At 47.8% G+C, this 27935-nt stretch overlaps 1 protein-coding gene across 1 annotated transcript in view; it reads left to right on the top strand.

Annotated features, from left to right (window-relative positions):
• Positions 1 to 26546, top strand: part of LOC136555845 (kelch-like protein 8) — a 187353-nt gene extending 160807 nt beyond the window's left edge. Inside the window, exon 6 of the mRNA XM_066548875.1 lies at positions 26473 to 26546. Coding sequence (XP_066404972.1) covers positions 26473 to 26546 — 74 coding nt within the window. The remainder of the gene's footprint in view (positions 1 to 26472) is intronic.
• Positions 26547 to 27935: the final 1389 nt, after the last annotated feature.

Below are 27935 nucleotides of genomic sequence, written 5' to 3'. Positions count from 1 at the left end.
TGGAAAAGGTAAAAGAGTGGTCAAATAGTGTTTTCTCTCCGTTTGAAAGCTACTCACAGTATGCCGGGGTATGCAGCTTGGTTCTTCGCCTTTGGGCAGGTGCCGCTCTCTCCGTCTCCCAAATGCGAAGGAGAGGCATCTTTGCGCACAGAGCATGGTGCCGGTGGCAGGGAGCTCCGGAGAGCGGCTTGTGTGGAAAGACACCAGGGACCAGCGATCAGCTTGGGAGAGCCCGGTTTCTCGCTCTTCTCCCTCTCTTGTCGCCTAATACTTAGCAAAAAGCTTTTCCACTCTCTTTTGGAAGAAGAAACTGTGCCAGTAAAGAAAACATCCCCAATCTTGTTCTAGAATGTAGACGGAGGTCTTTAGAGGGTTTAGGAAGAAGTAAAAGATAGATGCCAAAAACTGCTTCTATTCAAATATTAATGTCAATGCAAAAGGATAAACAGTGGGAAAGTACTGTTTTCTCTCCGTTTGAAACCTGCTCACAGTATGCCGGGGTGTGGCGGCTTGGTTCTACGCCTTTCGGAAGGTGCCGCTCTCTCGGCTTCTTAGAGGCGAAGAAGCGGCATCTTTGCGCACAGAGCATGGTGCCGGTCGCAGGGAGCTCCGGAGAGCGGCTTGTGTGGAAAGGCACCAGGGACCGGCGATCAGCTTGGGAGAGCCCGGTTTCTCACTCTTCTCCCTCTCTTGTCGCCTAATACTTAGCAAAAAGCTTTTCCACTCTGTTTTGGAACTAGAAACTGTGCCAGAAAAGAAAACATCCCCAATCTTGTTCTAGAATGTAGACGGAGGTCTTTAGAGGGTTTAGGAAGAAGTAAAAGATAGATGCCAAAAACTGCTTCTATTCAAATATTAATGTCAATGGAAAAGGTAAAAGAGTGGTCAAATAGTGTTTTCTCTCCGTTTGAAAGCTACTCACAGTATGCCGGGGTATGCAGCTTGGTTCTTCGCCTTTGGGCAGGTGTCGCTCTCTCCGTCTCCCAAATGCGAAGGAGAGGCATCTTTGCGCACCGAGCATGGTGCCGGTGGCAGGGAGCTCCGGAGAGCCGCTTGTGTGGAAAGACACCAGGGACCGGCGATCAGCTTGGGAGAGCCCGGTTTCTCGCTCTTCTCCCTCTCTTGTCGCCTAATACTTAGCAAAAAGCTTTTCCACTCTGTTTTATAAGAAGCAACTGTGCCAGTAAAGAAAACATCCCCAATCTTGTTCTAGAATGTAGACGGAGGTCTTTAGAGGGTTTAGGAAGAAGTAAAAGATAGATGCCAAAAACTGCTTCTATTCAAATATTGATGTCAATGGAAAAGGTAAAAAAAGTGGTCAAATACTGTTTTCTCTCCGTTTGAAAGCTGCTCCCACTATGCCGGGTGTGGCGGCTTGTTTCTGTGCCTTTCGGAAGCTGCCGCTCTCTCCGCTTCTTAGAGGCGAAGAAGCGGCATCTTTGCGCACAGAGCATGGTGCCGGTGGCAGGGAGCTCCAGAGAGCGGCTTGTGTGGAAAGACACCAGGGACCGGCGATCAGCTTGGGAGAGCCCGGTTTCTCGCTCTTCTCCCTCTCTTGTCGCCTAATACTTAGCAAAAAGCTTTTCCACTCTGTCTCGCAAGGAGAAACTGTGCCAGTAAAGAAAACATCCCCAATCTTGTTCTAGAATGTAGACGGAGGTCTTTAGAGGGTTTAGGAAGAAGTAAAAGATAGATGCCAAAAACTGCTTCTATTCAAATATTAATGTCAATGGAAAAGGTAAAAGAGTGGTCAAATACTGTTTTCTCTCCGTTTGAAAGCTGCTCCCACTAAGCCGGGGTGTGGCGGCTTGGTTCTGTGCCTTTCGGAAGCTGCCGCTCTCTCCGCTTCTTAGAGGCGAAGAAGCGGCATTTTTGCGCACAGAGCATGGTGTCGGTGGCCGGGAGCTCCGGGGAGCGGCTTGTGTGGAAAGACACCAGGGACTGGCGATCAGCTTGGGAGAGCCCGGTTTCTCGCTCTTCTCACTCTCTTGTAGCCTAATACTTAGCAAAAAGCTTTTCCACTCTGTTTTGGAAGTAGAAACTGTGCCAGTAAAGAAAACATCCCCAATCTTGTTCTAGAATGTAGACGGAGGTCTTTAGAGGGTTTAGGAAGAAGTAAAAGATAGATGCCAAAAACTGCTTCTATTCAAATATTAATGTCAATGGAAAAGGTAAAAGAGTGGTCAAATACTTTTTTCTCTCCGTTTGAAAGATGTTCCCACTATGCCGGCTGTGGCGGCTTGTTTCTGTGCCTTTCGGAAGCTGCCGCTCTCTCCGCTTCTTAGAGGCGAAGAAGCGGCATCTTTGCGCACAGAGCATGGTGCCGGTGGCAGGGAGCTCCAGAGAGCGGCTTGTGTGGAAAGACACCAGGGACCGGCGATCAGCTTGGGAGAGCCCGGTTTCTCACTCTTCTCCCTCTCTTGTCGCCTAATACTTAGCAAAAAGCTTTTCCACTCTCTTTTGGAAGAAGAAACTGTGCCAGTAAAGAAAACATCCCCAATCTTGTTCTAGAATGTAGACGGAGGTCTTTAGAGGGTTTAGGAAGAAGTAAAAGATAGATGCCAAAAACTGCTTCTATTCAAATATTAATGTCAATGGAAAAGGATAAACAGTGGGAAAGTACTGTTTTCTCTCCATTTGAAAGCTGTTCCCACTATGCCGGCTGTGGCGGCTTGTTTCTGTGCCTTTCGGAAGCTGCCGCTCTCTCCGCTTCTTAGAGGCGAAGAAGAGGCATCTTTGCGCACAGAGCATGGTGCCGGTGGCAGGGAGCTCCGGAGAGCGGCTTGTGTGGAAAAACACCAGGGACCGGCGATCAGCTTGGGAGAGCCCGGTTTCTCGCTCTTCTCCCTCTCTTGTCGCCTAATACTTAGCAAAAAGGTTTTCCACGCTGTTTTGGAAGAAGAAATTGTGCCAGTAAAGAAAACATCCCCAATCTTATTCTAGAATGTCGATGGAGATCTTTAGAGGTTTTAGGAAGAAGTAAAAGATAGATGCCAAAAACTGCTTCTATTCAAATATTAATGTCAATGGAAAAGGATAAACAGTGGGAAAGTACTGTTTTCTCTCCGTTTGAAACCTGCTCCCACTATGCCGGGGTGTGGCGGCTTGGTTCTGTGCCTTTCGGAAGCTGCCGCTCTCTCCGCTTCTTAGAGGCGAAGAAGCGGCATCTTTGCGCACAGAGCATGGTGCCGGTGGCAGGGAGCTCCAGAGAGCGGCTTGTGTGGAAAGACACCAGGGACCGGCGATCAGCTTGGGAGAGCCCGGTTTCTCGCTCTTCTCCCTCTTTTGTCGCCTAATACTTAGCAAAAAGCTTTTCCACTCTCTTTTGGAAGAAGAAACTGTGCCAGTAAAGAAAACATCACCAATCTTGTTCTAGAATGTAAATGGAGGTCTTTAGAGGGTTAAGGATGAAGTAAAAGATAGATGCCAAAAACTGCTTTTATTCAAATATTAATGTCAATGCAAAAGGTAAAACAGTGGTCAAATACTGTTTTCTCTCCGTTTGAAAGCTGCTCCCACTATGCCGGGGTGTGCGGCTTGGTTCTTCGCCTTTGGGCTGCTGCCGCTCTCTCCATCTCCCGAATGCGAAGAAGCGGCATCTTTGCGCACAGAGCATGGTGCCGGTCGCAGGGAGCTCCGGAGAGCGGTTTGTGTGGAAAGACACCAGGGACCGGCGTTTTCCTTGGGAGAGCTCCGAATTTCCGTCTTCTGCCTCTCTTGCCGCCTAACACTTAGGAAAATCTTTTCCACTATGTCTTGCATGGAGAAAGTATGCCACTAAAGAAAACATGCCAGATGTCATTCTAAAAGTGGCACAGAGGTCTGCAGAGTGTTGAGCAAGGAGCAAATATAATTCTCCAAAAGTCCTTCTATTCAAATATAATGAGAATGAAAAAGGCAAGAGATTAGTAAAGTTCTGTTTTGCCTAAGTTTGAAAGCTGCCCTCACTATGCCGCTGTTGAGCGGCTTGGTTCTGCGCCTTTCGAAAGCTGCCACAGTCTCCGTCTCCCGGAGGCAAAGAAGTGGCTTCTTCGCGCACAGAGCTTTGTGCTTGGTGCCGTGAGCTGCGGAGAGCGGCTTGTGTGGAAAGACACGAGGGACCGGCGATCAGCTTGGGAGAGCCCGGTTTCACGGTCTTCTCCCTCTCTTGTCGCCTAATACTTAGCAAAAAGCATTTCCACTCTCTTTTGGAAGAAGAAACTGTGCCAGTAAAGAAAACATCCCCAATCTTGTTCTAGAATGTAGACGGAGGTCTTTAGCGGGTTTAGGAAGAAGTAAAAGATAGATGCCAAAAACTGCTTTTATTTAAATATTAATGTCAATGGAAAAGGATAAACAGTGATCAAATACGGTTTTCTCTCCGTTTGAAAGCTGCTCCCACTATGCCGGGGTGTGGCGGCTTGCTTCTGCGCATTTCGGAAGCTGCCGCTCTCTCCGCTTCTTAGAGGCGAAGAAGAGGCATCTTTGCGCACAGAGCATGGTGCCGGTGGCAGGGAGCTCCGGAGAGCGGCTTGTGTGGAAAGACACCAGGGACTGGCGATCAGCTTGGGAGAGCCCGGTTTCTCGCTCTTCTCCCTCTCTTGTCGCCTAATACTTAGCCAAAAGCTTTTCCACTCTCTTTTGGAAGAAGAAACTGTGCCAGCGAAGAAAACATCCCCAATCTTGTTCTGGAATGTAGATGGAGGTCTTTAGAGGGTTTAGGAAGAAGTAAAATATAGATGCCAAAAACTGCTTCTATTCAAATATTAATGTCAATGCAAAAGGTAAAACGGTGGTCAAAGACTGTTTTCTCTCCGTTTGAAAGCTGCTCCCACTATGCCGGGGTGTGGCGGCTTGTTTCTGTGCCTTTCGGAAGCTGCCGCTCTCTCCGTCTCCCGAATGCGAAGAAGAGGGATCTTTGCGCACAGAGCATGGTGCCGGTCGCAGGTAGCTCCGGAGAGCGGTTTGTGTGGAAAGACACCAGGGACCGGCGTTTTCCTTGGGAGAGCTCCGAATTTCCGTCTTCTGCCTCTCTTGCCGCCTAACACTTAGGAAAAATATTTTCCACTATGTCTTGCAAAGAGAAACTATGCCAGTAAAGATAACATCCCAGATGTCATTCTAAACGTGGCACAGAGGTCTGCAGAGTGTTGAGCAAGAAGCAAATATAATTCTCCAAAAGTCCTTCTATTCAAATATAATGAGAATGAAAAGGCAAGAGATTAGTAAAGTTCTGTTTTGCATAAGTTTGAAAGCTGCCCTCACTATGCCGCTGTTGTGCGGCTTTGTTCTGCGCCTTTCGAAAGCTGCCGCTCTCTCCGTCTCCCGGAGGCAAAGAAGTGGCTTCTTCGCGCACAGAGCTTTGTGCTTTGTGCCGTGAGCTGCGGAGAGAGGTTTGTGTGGAAAGACACCAGGGACCGGCGATCAGCTTGGGATAGCCCGTTTCACGGTCTTCTGCATCTCTCGTCGCCTAATACTTAGCAAAAAGCTTTTCCACTCTCTTTTGGAAGAAGCAACTGTGCCAGTAAAGAAAACATCCCCAATCTTGTTCTAGAATGTAGACGGAGGTCTTTAGAGGGTCTAGGAAGAAGTAAAAGATAGATGCCAAAAACTGCTTCTATTCAAATATTAATGACAATGGAAAAGGTAAAAGAGAGATCAAATACTGTTTTCTCTCCGTTTGAAAGCTGCCCTCACTATGCCACTGTTGTGCGGCTTTCTTCTTTGCCTTTCGAAAGCTGCCGATCTGTCCGCTTCTTAGAGGCGCAGAAGCGGCATCTTTGCGCACAGAGCATGGTGCCGGTGGCAGGGATCTCCGGAGAGCGGCTTGTGTGGAAAGACGCCAGGGACCGGCGATCAGCTTGGGAGAGCCCGGTTTCTCGCTCTTCTCCCTCTCTTGTCGCCTAATACTTAGCAAAAAGCTTTTCCTCTATGTCTTTCAAGGAGAAACTGAGCAAGTAAAGAAAACATCCCCAATCTTGTTCTAGAATGTAGACGGAGGTCTTTAGAGGGTTTAGGAAGAAGTAAATATAGATGCCAAAAACTGCTTCTATTCAAATATTAATGTCAATGGAAAAGGTAAAAGAGTGGTCAAATACTGTTTTCTCTCCGTTTGAAAGCTGCTCCCAATATGCCGGGGTGTGGCGGCTTGGTTCTATGCCTTTCGGAAGCTGCCGTTCTCTCCGCTTCTTAGAGGCGAAGAAGCGGCATCTTTGCGCACAGAGCATGGTGTCGGTGGCCAGGAGCTCCGGAGAGCGGCTTGTGTGGAAAGACACCAGGGACCGGCGATCAGCTTGGGAGAGCCCGGTTTCTCGCTCTTCTCCCTCTCTTGTCGCCTAATACTTAGGAAAAAGCTTTTCCACTATGTCTTGCAAGGAGAAACTGTGCCAGTAAAGAAAACATCCCCAATCTTGTTCTAGAATGTAGACGGAGGTCTTTAGAGGGTTTAGGAAGAAGTAAAAGATAGATGCCAAAAACTGCTTCTATTCAAATATTAATGTCAATGGAAAAGGTAAAAGAGTGGTCAAATACTGTTTTCTCTCCGTTTGAACGCTACTGACAGTGTGCCGGGGTGTGCGACTTGGTTCTTCGCCTTTGGGCAGCTGCCGCTCTCTCCGTCTCACAAATGCGAAGGAGAGGTATTTTTGCGCACAGAGCATTGTGCTTTGTGCCATGAGCTGCGGAGAGTGGGTTTTGTAGAAAGTCCCCTGGACCGGCGATCAGCTTGGGAGAGCCCGGTTTCTCGCTCTTCTCCCTCTCTTGCCGCCTAATATTTAGCAAAAAGCTTTTTCACTCTGTTTTGGAAGAAGAAACTGTGCCAGTAAAGAAAACATGCCCAATCTTGTTCTAGAATGTAGACGGAGGTCTTTAGAGGGTTTAGGAAGAAGTAAAATATAGATGCCAAAAACTGCTTCTATTCAAATATTAATGTCAATGGAAAAGGTAAAAGAGTGGTCAAATACTGTTTTCTCTCCGTTTGAAAGCTGCTCCCAATATGCCGGGGTGTGGCGGCTTGGTTCTATGCCTTTCGGAAGCTGCCGCTCTCTCCGCTTCTTAGAGGCGAAGAAGCGGCATCTTTGCGCACAGAGCATGGTGTCGGTGGCAGGGAGCTCCGGAGAGCGGCTTGTGTGGAAAGACACCAGGGACCGGCGATCAGCTTGGGAGAGCCCGGTTTCTCGCTCTTCTCCCTCTCTTGTCGCCTAATACTTAGCAAAAAGCTTTTCCACGCTCTTTTGGAAGAAGAAACTGTGCCAGTAAAGAAAACATCCCCAATCTTGTTCTAGAATGTAGACGGAGGTCTTTAGAGGGTTTAGGAAGAAGTAAAAGATAGATGCCAAAAACTGCTTCTATTCAAATATTAATGTCAATGGAAAAGGATAAACAGTGGGAAAGTACTGTTTTCTCTCCGTTTGAAACCTGCTCAGAGTATGACGGGGTGTGGCGGCTTGGTTCTTTGCCTTTCGGAAGCTCCCGCTCTGTCCGCTTCTTAGAGGCGAAGAAGCGGCATCTTTGCGCACAGAGCATGGTGCCGGTGGCAGGGAGCTCCGGAGAGCGGCTTGTGTGGAAAGACACCAGGGACCAGAGATCAGCTTGGGAGAGCCCGGTTTCTCGCTCTTCTCCCTCTCTTGTCGCCTAATACTTAGCAAAAAGCTTTTCTGCTCTCTTTTGGAAGAAGGAACTGTGCCAGTAAAGAAAACATCCCCAATCTTGTTGTAGAATGTAGACGGAGGTCTTTAGAGGGTTTAGGAAGAAGTAAAAGATAGATGCCAAAAACTGCTTCTATTCAAATATTAATGTCAATGGAAAAGGTAAAAGAGTGATCAAAAAGTGTTTTCTCTCCGTTTGAAAGCTACTCAGAGTATTCCGGTGTGTGGCGGCTTGGTTGTGCGCCTTTGGGCAGCTGCCGCTCTCTCCGTCTGCCAAATGCGAAGGAGAGGCATTTTTGCGCACAGAGCATTGTGCTTTGTGCCGTGAGCTGCGGAGAGTGGGTTCTGTAGAAAGTCCCCTGGAACGGCGATCAGCTTGGGAGAGCCCGGTTTCTCGCTCTTCTCCCTCTCTTGCCGCCTAATACTTAGCAAAAAGCTTTTCCACACTCTTTTGGAAGAAGAAACTGTGCCAGTAAAGAAAACATCCCCAATCTTGTTCTAGAATGTAGACAGAGGGCTTTAGAGGGTTTAGGAAGAAGTAAAAGATAGATGCCAAAAACTGCTTCTATTCAAATATTAATGTCAATGGAAAAGGTAAAAGAGTGGTCAAATACTGTTTTCTCTCCGTTTGAAACCTGCTCACAGTATGCCGGGTTGTGGCGGCTTGGTTCTGCGCCTTAAGGAAGCTGCCGCTCTCTCCGCTTCTTAGAGGCGAAGAAGCGGAATCTTTGCGCACAGAGCATGGTGCGGGTCGCAGGGAGCTCTGGAGAGCGGTTTGTGTGGAAAGACACCAGGGACCGGCGTTTTCCTTGGGAGAGCTCCGAATTTCCGTCTTCTTCCTCTCTTGCCGCCTAACACTTAGGAAAAAGCTTTTCCACTATGTCTTGCAAGGAGAAACTATGCCAGTAAAGATAACATCCCAGATGTCATTCTAAAAGTGGCACAGAGGTCTGCAGAGTGTTGAGTAAGAAGAAAATATAATTCTCCAAAAGTCCTTCTATTCAAATATAATGTGAATGAAAAAGGCAAGAGATTAGTAAAGTTCAGTTTTGCATAAGTTTGAAAGCTGCCCTCACTATGCCGCTGTTGTGCGGCTTGGTTCTGCGCCTTTCGAAAGCTGCCACAGTCTCTGTCTCCCGGAGGCAAAGAAGTGGCTTCTTCGGGCACAGAGCTTTGTGCTTGGTGCCGTGAGCTGCGGAGAGCGGCTTGTGTGGAAAGACACCAGGGACTTGATATCAGCTTGGGAGAGCCCGTTTCACGGTCTTCTGCATCTCTTGTCGCCTAATACTTAGCAAAAAGCTTTTCCACTCTGTTTTGGAAGAAGAAACTGTGCCAGTAAAGAAAACATCCCCAATCTTGTTCTAGAATGTAGACGGAGGTCTTTAGAGGGTTTAGGAAGAAGTAAAAGATAGATGCCAAAAACTGCTTCTATTCAAATATTAATGTCAATGGAAAAGGATAAACAGTGATCAAATACGGTTTTCTCTCCGTTTGAAAGCTGCTCCCACTATGCCGGGGTGTGGCGGCTTGCTTCTGCGCCTTTCGGAAGCTGCCGCACTCTCCGCTTCTTAGAGGCGAAGAAGAGGCATCTTTGCGCACAGAGCATGGTGCCGGTGGCAGGGAGCTCCGGAGAGCGGCTTGTGTGGAAAGACACCAGGGACCGGCGATCAGCTTGGGAGAGCCCGGTTTCTCGCTCTTCTCCCTCTCTTGTCGCCTAATACTTAGCCAAAAGCTTTTCCACACTCTTTTGGAAGAAGAAACTGTGCCAGTAAAGAAAACATCCCCAATCTTGTTCTGGAATGTAGATGGAGGTCTTTAGAGGGTTTAGGAAGAAGTAAAATATAGATGCCAAAAACTGCTTCTATTCAAATATTAATGTCAATGCAAAAGGTAAAACGGTGGTCAAAGACTGTTTTCTCTCCGTTTGAAATCTGCTGCCACTATGCCAGGGTTTGGCGGCTTGGTTCTGCGCCTTTCGGAAGGTGCCGCTCTCTCCGCTTCTTAGAGGCGAAGAAGCGTCATCTTTGCGCACAGAGCATGGTGCCGGTGGCAGGGAGCTCCGGAGAGCGGCTTGTGTGGAAAGACCCCAGGGACCGGCGATCAGCTTGGGAGAGCCCGGTTTCTCGCTCTTCTCCCTCTCTTGTCGCCTAATACTTAGCAAAAAGCTTTTCCACTCTCTTTTGGAAGAAGAAACTGTGCCAGTAAAGAAAACATCCCCAATCTTGTTCTAGAATGTAGACGGAGGTCTTTAGAGGGTTAAGGATGAAGTAAAAGATAGATGCCAAAAACTGCTTCTATTTAAATCTTAATATCAATGGAAAAGGATAAACAGTGATCAAATACGATTTTCTCTCCGTTTGAAAGCTGCTCCCACTATGCCAGGGTGTGGCGGCTTGCTTCTGCGCATTTCGGAAGCTGCCGCTCTCTCCGCTTCTTAGAGGCGAAGAAGAGGCATCTTTGCGCACAGAGCATGGTGCCGGTGGCAGGGAGCTCCGGAGAGCGGCTTGTGTGGAAAGACACCAGGGACTGGCGATCAGCTTGGGAGAGCCCGGTTTCTCGCTCTTCTCCCTCTCTTGTCGCCTAATACTTAGGCAAAAGCTTTTCCACTCTCTTTTGGAAGAAGAAACTGTGCCAGCGAAGAAAACATCCCCAATCCTGTTCTGGAATGTAGATGGAGGTCTTTAGAGGGTTTACGACGAAGTAAAATATAGATGCCAAAAACTGCTTCTATTCAAATATTGATGTCAATGCAAAAGGAAAAACGGTGGTCAAATACTGTTTTCTCTCCGTTTGAAAGCTGCTCCCACTATGCCGGGGTGTGGCGGCTTGGTTCTGTGCCTTTCGGAAGCTGCCGCTCTCTCCGTCTCCCGAATGCGAAGAAGAGGGATCTTTGCGCACAGAGCATGGTGCCGGTCGCCGGGAGCTCCGGAGAGCGGTTTGTGTGGAAAGACACCAGGGACCAGCGTTTTCCTTGGGAGAGCTCCGAATTTCCGTCTTCTGCCTCTCTTGCCGCCTAACACTTAGGAAAAAGCTTTTCCACTATGTCTTGCAAGGAGAAACTATGCCAGTAAAGATAACATGCCAGATGTCATTCTAAAAGTGGCACAGAGGTCTGCAGAGTGTTGAGCAAGAAGCAAATATAATTCTCCAAAAGTCCTTCTATTCAAATATAATGAGAATGAAAAGGCAAGAAATTAGTAAAGTTCTGTTTTGCATAAGTTTGAAAGCTGCCCTCACTATGCCGCTGTTGTGCGGCTTTGTTCTGCGCCTTTCGAAAGCTGCCACAGTCTCAGTCTCCCGGAGGCAAAGAAGTGGCTTCTTCGCGCACAGAGCTTTGTGCTTTTTGCCGTGAGCTGCGGAGAGCGGTTTGTGTGGAAAGACACCAGGGACCGGCGATCAGCTTGGGAGAGCCCGTTTCACGGTCTTCTGCATCTCTTGTCGCCTAATACTTAGCAAAAAGCTTTTCCACTCTCTTTTGGAAGAAGAAACTGTGCCAGTAAAGAAAACATCCCCAATCTTGTTGTAGAATGTAGACGGAGGTCTTTAGAGGGTCTAGGAAGAAGTAAAAGATAGATGCCAAAAACTGCTTCTATTCAAATATTAATGACAATGGAAAAGGTAAAAGAGAGATCAAATACTGTTTTCTCTCCGTTTGAAAGCTGCCCTCACTATGCCACTGTTGTGCGGCTTTCTTCTTTGCCTTTCGAAAGCTGCCACAGTCTCCGTCTCCCGGAGGCAAAGAAGTGGCTTCTTCGCGCACAGAGCTTTGTGCTTTGTGACGTGAGCTGCGGAGAGCGGTTTGTGTGGAAAGACCCCAGGGACCGGCGATCAGCTTGGGAGAGCCCGTTTCACCGTCTTCTGCATCTCTTGTCGCCTAATACTTAGCAAAAAGCTTTTCCACACTGTTTTGGAAGAAGAAACTGTGCCAGTAAAGAAAACATCCCCAATCTTGTTCTAGAATGTAGACGGAGGTCTTTAGAGGGTCTAGGAAGAAGTAAAAGATAGATGCCAAAAACTGCTTCTATTCAAATATTAATGTCAATGGAAAAGGTAAAAGAGAGATCAAATACTGTTTTCTCTCCGTTTGAAAGCTGCCCTCACTATGCCACTGTTGTGCGGCTTTCTTCTTTGCCTTTCGAAAGCTGCCACAGTCTCCGTCTCCCGGAGGTAAAGAAGTGGCATCTTCGCGCACAGAGCTTTGTGCTTTGTGCCGTGAGCTGCGGAGAGCGGTTTGTGTGGAAAGACCCCAGGGACCGGCGATCAGCTTGGGAGAGCCCGGTATCTCGGTCTTCTCCCTCTCTTGTCGCCTAATACTTAGCAAAAAGCCTTTCCACACCCTTTTGGAAGAAGAAACTGTGCCAGTAAAGAAAACATCCCCAATCTTGTTCTAGAATGTAGACGGAGGTCTTTAGAGGGTTTAGGATGAAGTAAATGATAGATGCCAAAAACTGCTTCTATTCAAATATTAATGACAATGGAAAAGGTAAAAGAGAGATCAAATACTGTTTTCTCTCCGTTTGAAAGCTGCTCCCACTATGCCGGGGTGTGGCGGCTTGGTTCTGCGCCTTTCGGAAGCTGCCGCTCTCTCCGTCTCCCGAATGCGAAGAAGCGGCATCTTTGCGCACAGAGCATGGTGCCGGTCGCAGGGAGCTCCGGAGAGCGGTTTGTGTGGAAAGACCCCAAGGACCGGCGTTTTCCTTGGAAGAGCTCCGAATTTCCGTCTTCTGCCTCTCTTGCCGCCTAATACTTAGCAAAAAGCTTTTCCACTCTCTTTTGGAAGAAGAAACTGTGCCAGTAAAGAAAACATCCCCAATCTTGTTCTAGAATGTAGACGGAGGTCTTTAGAGGGTTTAGGAAGAAGTAAAAGATAGATGCCAAAAACTGCTTCTATTCAAATATTAATGTCAATGGAAAAGGTAAAAGAGTGGTCAAATACTGTTTTCTCTCCGTTTGAAAGCTGCCCTCACTATGCCACTGTTGTGTGGCTTTCTACTTTGCCTTTTGAAAGCTGCCACAGTCTCCGTCTCCCGGAGGTAAAGAAGTGGCTTCTTCGCGCACAGAGCATTGTGCTTTGTGCCGTGAGCTGCGGAGAGCGGTTTGTGTGGAAAGACCCCAGGGACTGGCGATCAGCTTGGGAGAGCCCGTTTCACGGTCTTCTGCATCTCTTGTCGCCTAATACTTAGCAAAAAGCTTTTCCACACTCTCTTTTGGAAGAAGAAACTGTGCCAGTAAAAAACCATCCCCAATATTGTTCTAGAATGTAGACGGAGATCTTCAGCGGGTTTAGGAAGAAGTAAAAGATAGATGCCAAAAACTGCTTCTATTCAAATATTAATGTCAATGGAAAAGGTAAAAGAGTGGTCAAATACTGTTTTCTCTCCGTTTGAAAGCTGCTCCCACTATGCCGGGGTGTGGCGGCTTGGTTCTGCGCCTTTCGGGAAGCTGCTGCTCTCTCCGCTTCTTAGAGGCGAAGAAGCGGCATCTTTGCGCACAGAGCATGGTGCCGGTGGCAGGGAGCTCCGGAGAGCGGTTTGTGTGGAAAGACCCCAGGGACCGGCGATCAGCTTGGGAGAGCCCGGTTTCTCGCTCTTCTCCCTCTCTTGTCGCCTAATACTTAGCAAAAAGCTTTTCCACTCTCTTTTGGAAGAAGAAACTGTGCCAGTAAAGAAAACATCCCCAATCTTGTTCTAGAATGTACATGGAGGTCTTTAGAGGGTTAAGGATGAAGTAAAAGATAGATGCCAAAACCTGCTTCTATTCAAATATTAATGTCAATGTAAAAGGTAAAACTGTGGCAAAGTACTGTTTTCTCTCCGTTTGAAAGCTGCTCCCACTATGCCGGGGTGTGGCGGCTTGGTTCTTCGGCTTTGGGCAATGCCGCTCTCTCCGTCTCCCGAATGCGAAGAAGCGGCATCTTTGCGCACAGAACATGGTGTCGGTCGCAGGGAGCTCCGGAGAGCAACTTGTGTGGAAAGACACCAGGGACCGGCGTTTTCCTTGGTAAAGCTCCGAATTTCAGTCTTCTGCCTCTGTTGCCACCTAACACTTAGGAAAAAGCTTTTCCACTATGTCTTGCAAGGAGAAACTGTGCCAGTAAAGAAAACATCCCAGATGTCATTCTAAAAGTGGCACAGAGGTCTGCAGAGTGTTGAGTAAGAAGGAAATATAATTCTCCAAAAGACCTTCGATTCAAATATAATGTGAATGAAAAAGGCAAGAGATTGGTAAAGTTCTGTTTTGCATAAGTTTGAAAGCTGCCCTCGCTATGCCGCTGTTGTGCGCCTTGGTTCTGCGCCTTTCGTAAGCTGCCGCTCTCTCCGTCTCCCGGAGGCAAAGAAGTGGCTTCTTCGCGCACAGAGCTTTGTGCTTTGTGCCGTGAGCTGCGGAGAGCGGCTTGTGTGGAAAGACCCCAGGGACCGGCGATCAGCTTGGGAGAGCCCGGTTTCACGGTCTTCCCCCTCTCTTGTCGCCTAATACTTAGCCAAAAGCTTTTCCACTCTCTTTTGGAAGAAGAAACAGTGCCAGTAAAGAAAACATCCCCAAACTTGTTCTGGAATGTAGATGGAGGTCTTTAGAGGGTTTAGGAAGAAGTAAAAGATAGATGCTAAAAACTGATTCTATTCAAATATTAATGTCAATGCAAAAGGTAAAACGGTGGTCAAAGACTGTTTTCTCTCTGTTTGAAAGCTGCTCCCACTATGCCAGGGTGTGGCGGCTTGGTTCTGCGCCTTTCGGAAGGTGCCGCTCTCTCCGCTTCTTAGAGGCGAAGAAGCGGCATCTTTGCGCACAGAGCATGGTGCCGGTTGCAGGGAGCTCCGGAGAGCGGTTTGTGTGGAAACACACCAGGGACCGGCGATTAGCTTGGGAGAGCCCGGTTTCACGGTCTTCTGCATCTCTTGCCGCCTAATACTTAGCAAAAAGCTTTTCCACACTGTTTTGGAAGAAGAAACTGTGCCAGTAAAGAAAACATCCCCAATCTTGTTCTAGAATGTAGACGGAGGTCTTTAAAGGGTCTAGGAAGAAGTAAAAGATAGATGCCAAAAACTGCTTCTATTCAAATATTAATGTCAATGGAAAAGGTAAAAGAGAGATCAAATACTGTTTTCTCTCCGTTTGAAAGCTGCCCTCACTATGCCACTGTTGTGCGGCTTTCTTCTTTGCCTTTCGAAAGCTGCCACAGTCTCCGTCTCCCGGAGGTAAAGAAGTGGCATCTTCGCGCACAGAGCATTGTGCTTTGTGCCGTGAGCTGCGGAGAGCGGTTTGTGTGGAAAGACCCCAGGGACCGGCGATCAGCTTGGGAGAGCCCGGTTCCTCGCTCTTCTCCCTCTCTTGTCGCCTAATACTTAGCAAAAAGCTTTTCCACTCTCTTTTGGAAGAAGAAACTGTGCCAGTAAAGAAAACATCCCCAATCTTGCTCTAGAATGTAGACGGAGGTCTTTAGAGGGTTAAGGATGAAGTAAAAGATAGATGCCAAAAACTGCTTCTATTCAAATATTAATGTCAATGGAAAAGGTAAAAGAGAGATCAAATACTGTTTTCTCTCCGTTTGAAAGCTGCCCTCACTATGCCACTGTTGTGCGGCTTTCTTCTTTGCCTTTCGAAAGCTGCCACAGTCTCCGTCTCCCGGAGGTAAAGAAGTGGCATCTTCGCGCACAGAGCTTTGTGCTTTGTGCCGTGAGCTGCAAAGAGCGGTTTGTGTGGAAAGACCCCAGGGACCGGCGATCAGCTTGGGAGAGCCCGGTATCTCGGTCTTCTCCCTCTCTTGTCTCCTAATACTTAGCAAAAAGCCTTTCCACTCCCTTTTGGAAGAAGAAACTGTGCCAGTAAAGAAAACATCCCCAATCTTGTTCTAGAATGTAGACGGAGGTCTTTAGAGGGTTTAGGATGAAGTAAAAGATAGATGCCAAAAACTGCTTCTATTCAAATATTAATGACAATGGAAAAGGTAAAAGAGAGATCAAATACTGTTTTCTCTCCGTTTGAAAGCTGCTCCCACTATGCCGGGGTGTGGCGGCTTGGTTCTGCGCCTTTCGGAAGCTGCCGCTCTCTCCGTCTCCCGAATGCGAAGAAGCGGCATCTTTGCGCACAGAGCATGGTGCCGGTCGCAGGGAGCTCCGGAGAGCGGTTTGTGTGGAAAGACCCCAAGGACCGGCGTTTTCCTTGGGAGAGCTCCGAATTTCCGTCTTCTGCCTCTCTTGCCGCCTAATACTTAGCAAAAAGCTTTTCCACTCTCTTTTGGAAGAAGAAACTGTGCCAGTAAAGAAAACATCCCCAATCTTGTTCTAGAATGTAGACGGAGGTCTTTAGAGTGTTTAGGAAGAAGTAAAAGATAGATGCCAAAAACTGCTTCTATTCAAATATTAATGTCAATGGAAAAGGTAAAAGAGTGGTCAAATACTGTTTTCTCTCCGTTTGAAAGCTGCCCTCACTATGCCACTGTTGTGTGGCTTTCTACTTTGCCTTTCGAAAGCTGCCACAGTCTCCGTCTCCCGGAGGTAAAGAAGTGGCTTCTTCGCGCACAGAGCTTTGTGCTTTGTGCCGTGAGCTGCGGAGAGCGGTTTGTGTGGAAAGACCCCAGGGACTGGCGATCAGCTTGGGAGAGCCCGTTTCACGGTCTTCTGCATCTCTTGTCGCCTAATACTTAGCAAAAAGCTTTTCCACACTCTTTTGGAAGAAGAAACTGTGCCAGTAAAAAACCATCCCCAATATTGTTCTAGAATGTAGACGGAGATCTTCAGCGGGTTTAGGAAGAAGTAAAAGATAGATGCCAAAAACTGCTTCTATTCAAATATTAATGTCAATGGAAAAGGTAAAAGAGTGGTCAAATACTGTTTTCTCTCCGTTTGAAAGCTGCTCCCACTATGCCGGGGTGTGGCGGCTTGGTTCTGCGCCTTTCGGGAAGCTGCTGCTCTCTCCGCTTCTTAGAGGCGAAGAAGCGGCATCTTTGCGCACAGAGCATGGTGCCGGTGGCAGGGAGCTCCGGAGAGCGGTTTGTGTGGAAAGACCCCAGGGACCGGCGATCAGCTTGGGAGAGCCCGGTTTCTCGCTCTTCTCCCTCTCTTGTCGCCTAATACTTAGCAAAAAGCTTTTCCACTCTCTTTTGGAAGAAGAAACTGTGCCAGTAAAGAAAACATCCCCAATCTTGTTCTAGAATGTACATGGAGGTCTTTAGAGGGTTAAGGATGAAGTAAAAGATAGATGCCAAAACCTGCTTCTATTCAAATATTAATGTCAATGTAAAAGGTAAAACTGTGGCAAAGTACTGTTTTCTCTCCGTTTGAAAGCTGCTCCCACTATGCCGGGGTGTGGCGGCTTGGTTCTTCGGCTTTGGGCAACTGCCGCTCTCTCCGTCTCCCGAATGCGAAGAAGCGGCATCTTTGCGCACAGAACATGGTGTCGGTCGCAGGGAGCTCCGGAGAGCGACTTGTGTGGAAAGACACCAGGGACCGGCGTTTTCCTTGGTAAAGCTCCGAATTTCAGTCTTCTGCCTCTCTTGCCGCCTAACACTTAGGAAAAATATTTTCCACTATGTCTTGCAAGGAGAAACTGTGCCAGTAAAGAAAACATCCCAGATGTCATTCTAAAAGTGGCACAGAGGTCTGCAGAGTGTTGAGTAAGAAGGAAATATAATTCTCCAAAAGACCTTCGATTCAAATATAATGTGAATGAAAAAGGCAAGAGATTGGTAAAGTTCTGTTTTGCATAAGTTTGAAAGCTGCCCTCGCTATGCCGCTGTTGTGCGCCTTGGTTCTGCGCCTTTCGTAAGCTGCCGCTCTCTCCGTCTCCCGGAGGCAAAGAAGTGGCTTCTTCGCGCACAGAGCTTTGTGCTTTGTGACGTGAGCTGCGGAGAGCGGCTTGTGTGGAAAGACCCCAGGGACCGGCGATCAGCTTGGGAGAGCCCGGTTTCACGGTCTTCCCCCTCTCTTGTCGCCTAATACTTAGCCAAAAGCTTTTCCACTCTCTTTTGGAAGAAGAAACAGTGCCAGTAAAGAAAACATCCCCAAACTTGTTCTGGAATGTAGATGGAGGTCTTTAGAGGGTTTAGGAAGAAGTAAAAGATAGATGCTAAAAACTGATTCTATTCAAATATTTATGTCAATGCAAAAGGTAAAACGGTGGTCAAAGACTGTTTTCTCTCTGTTTGAAAGCTGCTCCCACTATGCCAGGGTGTGGCGGCTTGGTTCTGCGCCTTTCGGAAGGTGCCGCTCTCTCCGCTTCTTAGAGGCGAAGAAGCGGCATCTTTGCGCACAGAGCATGGTGCCGGTTGCAGGGAGCTCCGGAGAGCGGTTTGTGTGGAAAGACCCCAGGGACCGGCGATCAGCTTGGGAGAGCCCGGTTTCTCGCTCTTCTCCCTCTCTTGTCGCCTAATACTTAGCAAAAAGCTTTTCCACTCTCTTTTGGAAGAAGAAACTGTGCCAGTAAAGAAAACATCCCCAATCTTGTTCTAGAATGTACATGGAGGTCTTTAGAGGGTTAAGGATGAAGTAAAAGATAGATGCCAAAACCTGCTTCTATTCAAATATTAATGTCAATGTAAAAGGTAAAACTGTGGCAAAGTACTGTTTTCTCTCCGTTTGAAAGCTGCTCCCACTATGCCGGGGTGTGGCGGCTTGGTTCTTCGGCTTTGGGCAACTGCCGCTCTCTCCGTCTCCCGAATGCGAAGAAGCGGCATCTTTGCGCACAGAACATGGTGTCGGTCGCAGGGAGCTCCGGAGAGCGACTTGTGTGGAAAGACACCAGGGACCGGCGTTTTCCTTGGTAAAGCTCCGAATTTCAGTCTTCTGCCTCTCTTGCCGCCTAACACTTAGGAAAAATATTTTCCACTATGTCTTGCAAGGAGAAACTGTGCCAGTAAAGAAAACATCCCAGATGTCATTCTAAAAGTGGCACAGAGGTCTGCAGAGTGTTGAGTAAGAAGGAAATATAATTCTCCAAAAGACCTTCGATTCAAATATAATGTGAATGAAAAAGGCAAGAGATTGGTAAAGTTCTGTTTTGCATAAGTTTGAAAGCTGCCCTCGCTATGCCGCTGTTGTGCGCCTTGGTTCTGCGCCTTTCGTAAGCTGCCGCTCTCTCCGTCTCCCGGAGGCAAAGAAGTGGCTTCTTCGCGCACAGAGCTTTGTGCTTTGTGACGTGAGCTGCGGAGAGCGGCTTGTGTGGAAAGACCCCAGGGACCGGCGATCAGCTTGGGAGAGCCCGGTTTCACGGTCTTCCCCCTCTCTTGTCGCCTAATACTTAGCCAAAAGCTTTTCCACTCTCTTTTGGAAGAAGAAACAGTGCCAGTAAAGAAAACATCCCCAAACTTGTTCTGGAATGTAGATGGAGGTCTTTAGAGGGTTTAGGAAGAAGTAAAAGATAGATGCTAAAAACTGATTCTATTCAAATATTTATGTCAATGCAAAAGGTAAAACGGTGGTCAAAGACTGTTTTCTCTCTGTTTGAAAGCTGCTCCCACTATGCCAGGGTGTGGCGGCTTGGTTCTGCGCCTTTCGGAAGGTGCCGCTCTCTCCGCTTCTTAGAGGCGAAGAAGCGGCATCTTTGCGCACAGAGCATGGTGCCGGTTGCAGGGAGCTCCGGAGAGCGGTTTGTGTGGAAACACACCAGGGACCGGCGATTAGCTTGGGAGAGCCCGTTTCACGGTCTTCTGCATCTCTTGTCGCCTAATACTTAGCAAAAAGCTTTTCCACACTGTTTTGGAAGAAGAAACTGTGCCAGTAAAGAAAACATCCCCAATCTTGTTCTAGAATGTAGACGGAGGTCTTTAAAGGGTCTAGGAAGAAGTAAAAGATAGATGCCAAAAACTGCTTCTATTCAAATATTAATGTCAATGGAAAAGGTAAAAGAGAGATCAAATACTGTTTTCTCTCCGTTTGAAAGCTGCCCTCACTATGCCACTGTTGTGCGGCTTTCTTCTTTGCCTTTCGAAAGCTGCCACAGTCTCCGTCTCCCGGAGGTAAAGAAGTGGCATCTTCGCGCACAGAGCATTGTGCTTTGTGCCGTGAGCTGCGGAGAGCGGTTTGTGTGGAAAGACCCCAGGGACCGGCGATCAGCTTGGGAGAGCCCGGTTCCTCGCTCTTCTCCCTCTCTTGTCGCCTAATACTTAGCAAAAAGCTTTTCCACTCTCTTTTGGAAGAAGAAACTGTGCCAGTAAAGAAAACATCCCCAATCTTGCTCTAGAATGTAGACGGAGGTCTTTAGAGGGTTAAGGATGAAGTAAAAGATAGATGCCAAAAACTGCTTCTATTCAAATATTAATGTCAATGGAAAAGGTAAAAGAGAGATCAAATACTGTTTTCTCTCCGTTTGAAAGCTGCCCTCACTATGCCACTGTTGTGCGGCTTTCTTCTTTGCCTTTCGAAAGCTGCCACAGTCTCCGTCTCCCGGAGGTAAAGAAGTGGCATCTTCGCGCACAGAGCTTTGTGCTTTGTGCCGTGAGCTGCAAAGAGCGGTTTGTGTGGAAAGACCCCAGGGACCGGCGATCAGCTTGGGAGAGCCCGGTATCTCGGTCTTCTCCCTCTCTTGTCTCCTAATACTTAGCAAAAAGCCTTTCCACTCCCTTTTGGAAGAAGAAACTGTGCCAGTAAAGAAAACATCCCCAATCTTGTTCTAGAATGTAGACGGAGGTCTTTAGAGGGTTTAGGATGAAGTAAAAGATAGATGCCAAAAACTGCTTCTATTCAAATATTAATGACAATGGAAAAGGTAAAAGAGAGATCAAATACTGTTTTCTCTCCGTTTGAAAGCTGCTCCCACTATGCCGGGGTGTGGCGGCTTGGTTCTGCGCCTTTCGGAAGCTGCCGCTCTCTCCGTCTCCCGAATGCGAAGAAGCGGCATCTTTGCGCACAGAGCATGGTGCCGGTCGCAGGGAGCTCCGGAGAGCGGTTTGTGTGGAAAGACCCCAAGGACCGGCGTTTTCCTTGGGAGAGCTCCGAATTTCCGTCTTCTGCCTCTCTTGCCGCCTAATACTTAGCAAAAAGCTTTTCCACTCTCTTTTGGAAGAAGAAACTGTGCCAGTAAAGAAAACATCCCCAATCTTGTTCTAGAATGTAGACGGAGGTCTTTAGAGTGTTTAGGAAGAAGTAAAAGATAGATGCCAAAAACTGCTTCTATTCAAATATTAATGTCAATGGAAAAGGTAAAAGAGTGGTCAAATACTGTTTTCTCTCCGTTTGAAAGCTGCCCTCACTATGCCACTGTTGTGTGGCTTTCTACTTTGCCTTTCGAAAGCTGCCACAGTCTCCGTCTCCCGGAGGTAAAGAAGTGGCTTCTTCGCGCACAGAGCTTTGTGCTTTGTGCCGTGAGCTGCGGAGAGCGGTTTGTGTGGAAAGACCCCAGGGACTGGCGATCAGCTTGGGAGAGCCCGTTTCACGGTCTTCTGCATCTCTTGTCGCCTAATACTTAGCAAAAAGCTTTTCCACACTCTTTTGGAAGAAGAAACTGTGCCAGTAAAAAACCATCCCCAATATTGTTCTAGAATGTAGACGGAGATCTTCAGCGGGTTTAGGAAGAAGTAAAAGATAGATGCCAAAAACTGCTTCTATTCAAATATTAATGTCAATGGAAAAGGTAAAAGAGTGGTCAAATACTGTTTTCTCTCCGTTTGAAAGCTGCTCCCACTATGCCGGGGTGTGGCGGCTTGGTTCTGCGCCTTTCGGGAAGCTGCTGCTCTCTCCGCTTCTTAGAGGCGAAGAAGCGGCATCTTTGCGCACAGAGCATGGTGCCGGTGGCAGGGAGCTCCGGAGAGCGGTTTGTGTGGAAAGACCCCAGGGACCGGCGATCAGCTTGGGAGAGCCCGGTTTCTCGCTCTTCTCCCTCTCTTGTCGCCTAATACTTAGCAAAAAGCTTTTCCACTCTCTTTTGGAAGAAGAAACTGTGCCAGTAAAGAAAACATCCCCAATCTTGTTCTAGAATGTACATGGAGGTCTTTAGAGGGTTAAGGATGAAGTAAAAGATAGATGCCAAAACCTGCTTCTATTCAAATATTAATGTCAATGTAAAAGGTAAAACTGTGGCAAAGTACTGTTTTCTCTCCGTTTGAAAGCTGCTCCCACTATGCCGGGGTGTGGCGGCTTGGTTCTTCGGCTTTGGGCAACTGCCGCTCTCTCCGTCTCCCGAATGCGAAGAAGCGGCATCTTTGCGCACAGAACATGGTGTCGGTCGCAGGGAGCTCCGGAGAGCGACTTGTGTGGAAAGACACCAGGGACCGGCGTTTTCCTTGGTAAAGCTCCGAATTTCAGTCTTCTGCCTCTCTTGCCGCCTAACACTTAGGAAAAATATTTTCCACTATGTCTTGCAAGGAGAAACTGTGCCAGTAAAGAAAACATCCCAGATGTCATTCTAAAAGTGGCACAGAGGTCTGCAGAGTGTTGAGTAAGAAGGAAATATAATTCTCCAAAAGACCTTCGATTCAAATATAATGTGAATGAAAAAGGCAAGAGATTGGTAAAGTTCTGTTTTGCATAAGTTTGAAAGCTGCCCTCGCTATGCCGCTGTTGTGCGCCTTGGTTCTGCGCCTTTCGTAAGCTGCCGCTCTCTCCGTCTCCCGGAGGCAAAGAAGTGGCTTCTTCGCGCACAGAGCTTTGTGCTTTGTGACGTGAGCTGCGGAGAGCGGCTTGTGTGGAAAGACCCCAGGGACCGGCGATCAGCTTGGGAGAGCCCGGTTTCACGGTCTTCCCCCTCTCTTGTCGCCTAATACTTAGCCAAAAGCTTTTCCACTCTCTTTTGGAAGAAGAAACAGTGCCAGTAAAGAAAACATCCCCAAACTTGTTCTGGAATGTAGATGGAGGTCTTTAGAGGGTTTAGGAAGAAGTAAAAGATAGATGCTAAAAACTGATTCTATTCAAATATTTATGTCAATGCAAAAGGTAAAACGGTGGTCAAAGACTGTTTTCTCTCTGTTTGAAAGCTGCTCCCACTATGCCAGGGTGTGGCGGCTTGGTTCTGCGCCTTTCGGAAGGTGCCGCTCTCTCCGCTTCTTAGAGGCGAAGAAGCGGCATCTTTGCGCACAGAGCATGGTGCCGGTTGCAGGGAGCTCCGGAGAGCGGTTTGTGTGGAAACACACCAGGGACCGGCGATTAGCTTGGGAGAGCCCGTTTCACGGTCTTCTGCATCTCTTGTCGCCTAATACTTAGCAAAAAGCTTTTCCACACTGTTTTGGAAGAAGAAACTGTGCCAGTAAAGAAAACATCCCCAATCTTGTTCTAGAATGTAGACGGAGGTCTTTAAAGGGTCTAGGAAGAAGTAAAAGATAGATGCCAAAAACTGCTTCTATTCAAATATTAATGTCAATGGAAAAGGTAAAAGAGAGATCAAATACTGTTTTCTCTCCGTTTGAAAGCTGCCCTCACTATGCCACTGTTGTGCGGCTTTCTTCTTTGCCTTTCGAAAGCTGCCACAGTCTCCGTCTCCCGGAGGTAAAGAAGTGGCATCTTCGCGCACAGAGCATTGTGCTTTGTGCCGTGAGCTGCGGAGAGCGGTTTGTGTGGAAAGACCCCAGGGACCGGCGATCAGCTTGGGAGAGCCCGGTTCCTCGCTCTTCTCCCTCTCTTGTCGCCTAATACTTAGCAAAAAGCTTTTCCACTCTCTTTTGGAAGAAGAAACTGTGCCAGTAAAGAAAACATCCCCAATCTTGCTCTAGAATGTAGACGGAGGTCTTTAGAGGGTTAAGGATGAAGTAAAAGATAGATGCCAAAAACTGCTTCTATTCAAATATTAATGTCAATGGAAAAGGTAAAAGAGAGATCAAATACTGTTTTCTCTCCGTTTGAAAGCTGCCCTCACTATGCCACTGTTGTGCGGCTTTCTTCTTTGCCTTTCGAAAGCTGCCACAGTCTCCGTCTCCCGGAGGTAAAGAAGTGGCATCTTCGCGCACAGAGCTTTGTGCTTTGTGCCGTGAGCTGCAAAGAGCGGTTTGTGTGGAAAGACCCCAGGGACCGGCGATCAGCTTGGGAGAGCCCGGTATCTCGGTCTTCTCCCTCTCTTGTCTCCTAATACTTAGCAAAAAGCCTTTCCACTCCCTTTTGGAAGAAGAAACTGTGCCAGTAAAGAAAACATCCCCAATCTTGTTCTAGAATGTAGACGGAGGTCTTTAGAGGGTTTAGGATGAAGTAAAAGATAGATGCCAAAAACTGCTTCTATTCAAATATTAATGACAATGGAAAAGGTAAAAGAGAGATCAAATACTGTTTTCTCTCCGTTTGAAAGCTGCTCCCACTATGCCGGGGTGTGGCGGCTTGGTTCTGCGCCTTTCGGAAGCTGCCGCTCTCTCCGTCTCCCGAATGCGAAGAAGCGGCATCTTTGCGCACAGAGCATGGTGCCGGTCGCAGGGAGCTCCGGAGAGCGGTTTGTGTGGAAAGACCCCAAGGACCGGCGTTTTCCTTGGGAGAGCTCCGAATTTCCGTCTTCTGCCTCTCTTGCCGCCTAATACTTAGCAAAAAGCTTTTCCACTCTCTTTTGGAAGAAGAAACTGTGCCAGTAAAGAAAACATCCCCAATCTTGTTCTAGAATGTAGACGGAGGTCTTTAGAGTGTTTAGGAAGAAGTAAAAGATAGATGCCAAAAACTGCTTCTATTCAAATATTAATGTCAATGGAAAAGGTAAAAGAGTGGTCAAATACTGTTTTCTCTCCGTTTGAAAGCTGCCCTCACTATGCCACTGTTGTGTGGCTTTCTACTTTGCCTTTCGAAAGCTGCCACAGTCTCCGTCTCCCGGAGGTAAAGAAGTGGCTTCTTCGCGCACAGAGCTTTGTGCTTTGTGCCGTGAGCTGCGGAGAGCGGTTTGTGTGGAAAGACCCCAGGGACTGGCGATCAGCTTGGGAGAGCCCGTTTCACGGTCTTCTGCATCTCTTGTCGCCTAATACTTAGCAAAAAGCTTTTCCACACTCTTTTGGAAGAAGAAACTGTGCCAGTAAAAAACCATCCCCAATATTGTTCTAGAATGTAGACGGAGATCTTCAGCGGGTTTAGGAAGAAGTAAAAGATAGATGCCAAAAACTGCTTCTATTCAAATATTAATGTCAATGGAAAAGGTAAAAGAGTGGTCAAATACTGTTTTCTCTCCGTTTGAAAGCTGCTCCCACTATGCCGGGGTGTGGCGGCTTGGTTCTGCGCCTTTCGGGAAGCTGCTGCTCTCTCCGCTTCTTAGAGGCGAAGAAGCGGCATCTTTGCGCACAGAGCATGGTGCCGGTGGCAGGGAGCTCCGGAGAGCGGTTTGTGTGGAAAGACCCCAGGGACCGGCGATCAGCTTGGGAGAGCCCGGTTTCTCGCTCTTCTCCCTCTCTTGTCGCCTAATACTTAGCAAAAAGCTTTTCCACTCTCTTTTGGAAGAAGAAACTGTGCCAGTAAAGAAAACATCCCCAATCTTGTTCTAGAATGTACATGGAGGTCTTTAGAGGGTTAAGGATGAAGTAAAAGATAGATGCCAAAACCTGCTTCTATTCAAATATTAATGTCAATGTAAAAGGTAAAACTGTGGCAAAGTACTGTTTTCTCTCCGTTTGAAAGCTGCTCCCACTATGCCGGGGTGTGGCGGCTTGGTTCTTCGGCTTTGGGCAACTGCCGCTCTCTCCGTCTCCCGAATGCGAAGAAGCGGCATCTTTGCGCACAGAACATGGTGTCGGTCGCAGGGAGCTCCGGAGAGCGACTTGTGTGGAAAGACACCAGGGACCGGCGTTTTCCTTGGTAAAGCTCCGAATTTCAGTCTTCTGCCTCTCTTGCCGCCTAACACTTAGGAAAAATATTTTCCACTATGTCTTGCAAGGAGAAACTGTGCCAGTAAAGAAAACATCCCAGATGTCATTCTAAAAGTGGCACAGAGGTCTGCAGAGTGTTGAGTAAGAAGGAAATATAATTCTCCAAAAGACCTTCGATTCAAATATAATGTGAATGAAAAAGGCAAGAGATTGGTAAAGTTCTGTTTTGCATAAGTTTGAAAGCTGCCCTCGCTATGCCGCTGTTGTGCGCCTTGGTTCTGCGCCTTTCGTAAGCTGCCGCTCTCTCCATCTCCCGGAGGCAAAGAAGTGGCTTCTTCGCGCACAGAGCTTTGTGCTTTGTGACGTGAGCTGCGGAGAGCGGCTTGTGTGGAAAGACCCCAGGGACCAGCGATCAGCTTGGGAGAGCCCGGTTTCACGGTCTTCCCCCTCTCTTGTCGCCTAATACTTAGCCAAAAGCTTTTCCACTCTCTTTTGGAAGAAGAAACTGTGCCAGTAAAGAAAACATCCCCAATCTTGTTCTGGAATGTAGATGGAGGTCTTTAGAGGGTTTAGGAAGAAGTAAAAGATAGATGCTAAAAACTGATTCTATTCAAATATTAATGTCAATGCAAAAGGTAAAACGGTGGTCAAATACTGTTTTCTCTCTGTTTGAAAGCTGCTCCCACTATGCCAGGGTGTGGCGGCTTGGTTCTGCGCCTTTCGGAAGGTGCCGCTCTCTCCGCTTCTTAGAGGCGAAGAAGCGGCATCTTTGCGCACAGAGCATGGTGCCGGTTGCAGGGAGCTCCGGAGAGCGGTTTGTGTGGAAAGACACCAGGGACCGGCGTTTTCCTTGGGAGAGCTCCGAATTTCCGTCTTCTGCCTCTCTTGCCGCCTAACACTTAGGAAAAAGCTTTTCCACTATGTCTTGCAAGGAGAAACTATGCCAGTAAAGAAAACATGCCAGATGTCATTCTAAAAGTGGCACAGAGGCCTGCAGAGTGTTGAGCAAGAAGGAAATATAATTCTCCAAAAGTCCTTCTTTTCAAATATAATGAGAATGAATAAGGCAAGAGATTAGTAAAGTTCTGTTTTGCAGAAGTTTGAAAGCTGCCCTCACTATGCCGCTGTTGTGCGGCTTGGTTCTGCGCCTTTCGAAAGCTGCCACAGTCTCCGTCTCCCGGAGGCAAAGAAGTGGCTTCTTCGCGCACAGAGCTTTGTGCTTTGTGCGGTGAGCTGCGGAGAGCGGCTTGTGTGGAAAGACCCCAGGGACCGGCGATCAGCTTGGGAGAGCCCGGTTTCTCGCTCTTCTCCCTCTCTTGTCGCCTAATACTTAGCCAAAAGCTTTTCCACTCTGTTTTGGAAGAAGAAACTGTGCCAGTAAAGAAAACGTCACCAATCTTGTCCTAGAATGTACATGGAGGTCTTTAGAGGGTTTAGGAAGAAGTAAAATATAGATGCCAAAAACTGCTTCTATTCAAATATTAATGTCAATGCAAAAGTAAAAACGGTGGTCAAATACTGTTTTCTCTCCGTTTGAAAGCTGCTCCCACTATGCCGGGGTGTGGCGGCTTGGTTCTCTGCCTTTCGGAAGCTGCCGCTCTCTCCGTCTCCCGAATGCGAAGAAGCGGCATCTTTGTGCACAGAGCATGGTGCCGGTCGGAGGGAGCTGCGGAGAGCGGTTTGTGTGGAAAGACCCCAGGGACCGGCGATTAGCTTGGGAGAGCCCGTTTCACGGTCTTCTTCATCTCTTGTCGCCTAATACTTAGCAAAAAGCTTTTCCACACTGTTTTGGAAGAAGAAACTGTGCCAGTAAAGAAAACATCCCCAATCTTGTTCTAGAATGTAGACGGAGGTCTTTAAAGGGTCTAGGAAGAAGTAAAAGATAGATGCCAAAAACTGCTTCTATTCAAATATTAATGTCAATGGAAAAGGTAAAAGAGAGATCAAATACTGTTTTCTCTCCGTTTGAAAGCTGCCCTCACAATGCCACTGTTGTGCGGCTTTCTTCTTTGCCTTTCGAAAGCTGCCACAGTCTCCGTCTCCCGGAGGTAAAGAAGTGGCATCTTCGCGCACAGAGCTTTGTGCTTTGTGCCGTGAGCTGCGGAGAGCGGTTTGTGTGGAAAGACCCCAGGGACCGGCGATCAGCTTGGGAGAGCCCGGTTCCTCGCTCTTCTCCCTCTCTTGTCGCCTAATACTTAGCAAAAAGCTTTTCCACTCTCTTTTGGAAGAAGAAACTGTGCCAGTAAAGAAAACATCCCCAATCTTGTTCTAGAATGTAGACGGAGGTCTTTAGAGGGTCTAGGAAGAAGTAAAAGATAGATGCCAAAAACTGCTTCTATTCAAATATTAATGACAATGGAAAAGGTAAAAGAGTGGTCAAATACTGTTTTCTCTCCGTTTGAAAGCTGCTCCCACTATGCCGGGGTGTGGCGGCTTGCTTCTGCGCCTTTCGGGAAGCTGCTGCTCTCTCCGCTTCTTAGAGGCGAAGAAGCGGCATCTTTGCGCACAGAGCATGGTGCCGGTGGCAGGGAGCTCCGGAGAGCGGTTTGTGTGGAAAGACCCCAGGGACCGGCGATCAGCTTGGGAGAGCCCGGTTTCTCGCTCTTCTCCCTCTCTTGTCG

This window comes from Molothrus aeneus, chromosome 4 (assembly GCF_037042795.1).
Source record: "Molothrus aeneus isolate 106 chromosome 4, BPBGC_Maene_1.0, whole genome shotgun sequence".
Lineage (NCBI taxonomy): Eukaryota > Metazoa > Chordata > Aves > Passeriformes > Icteridae > Molothrus > Molothrus aeneus.
This window is presented reverse-complemented; position numbering and strand designations above follow the sequence as displayed.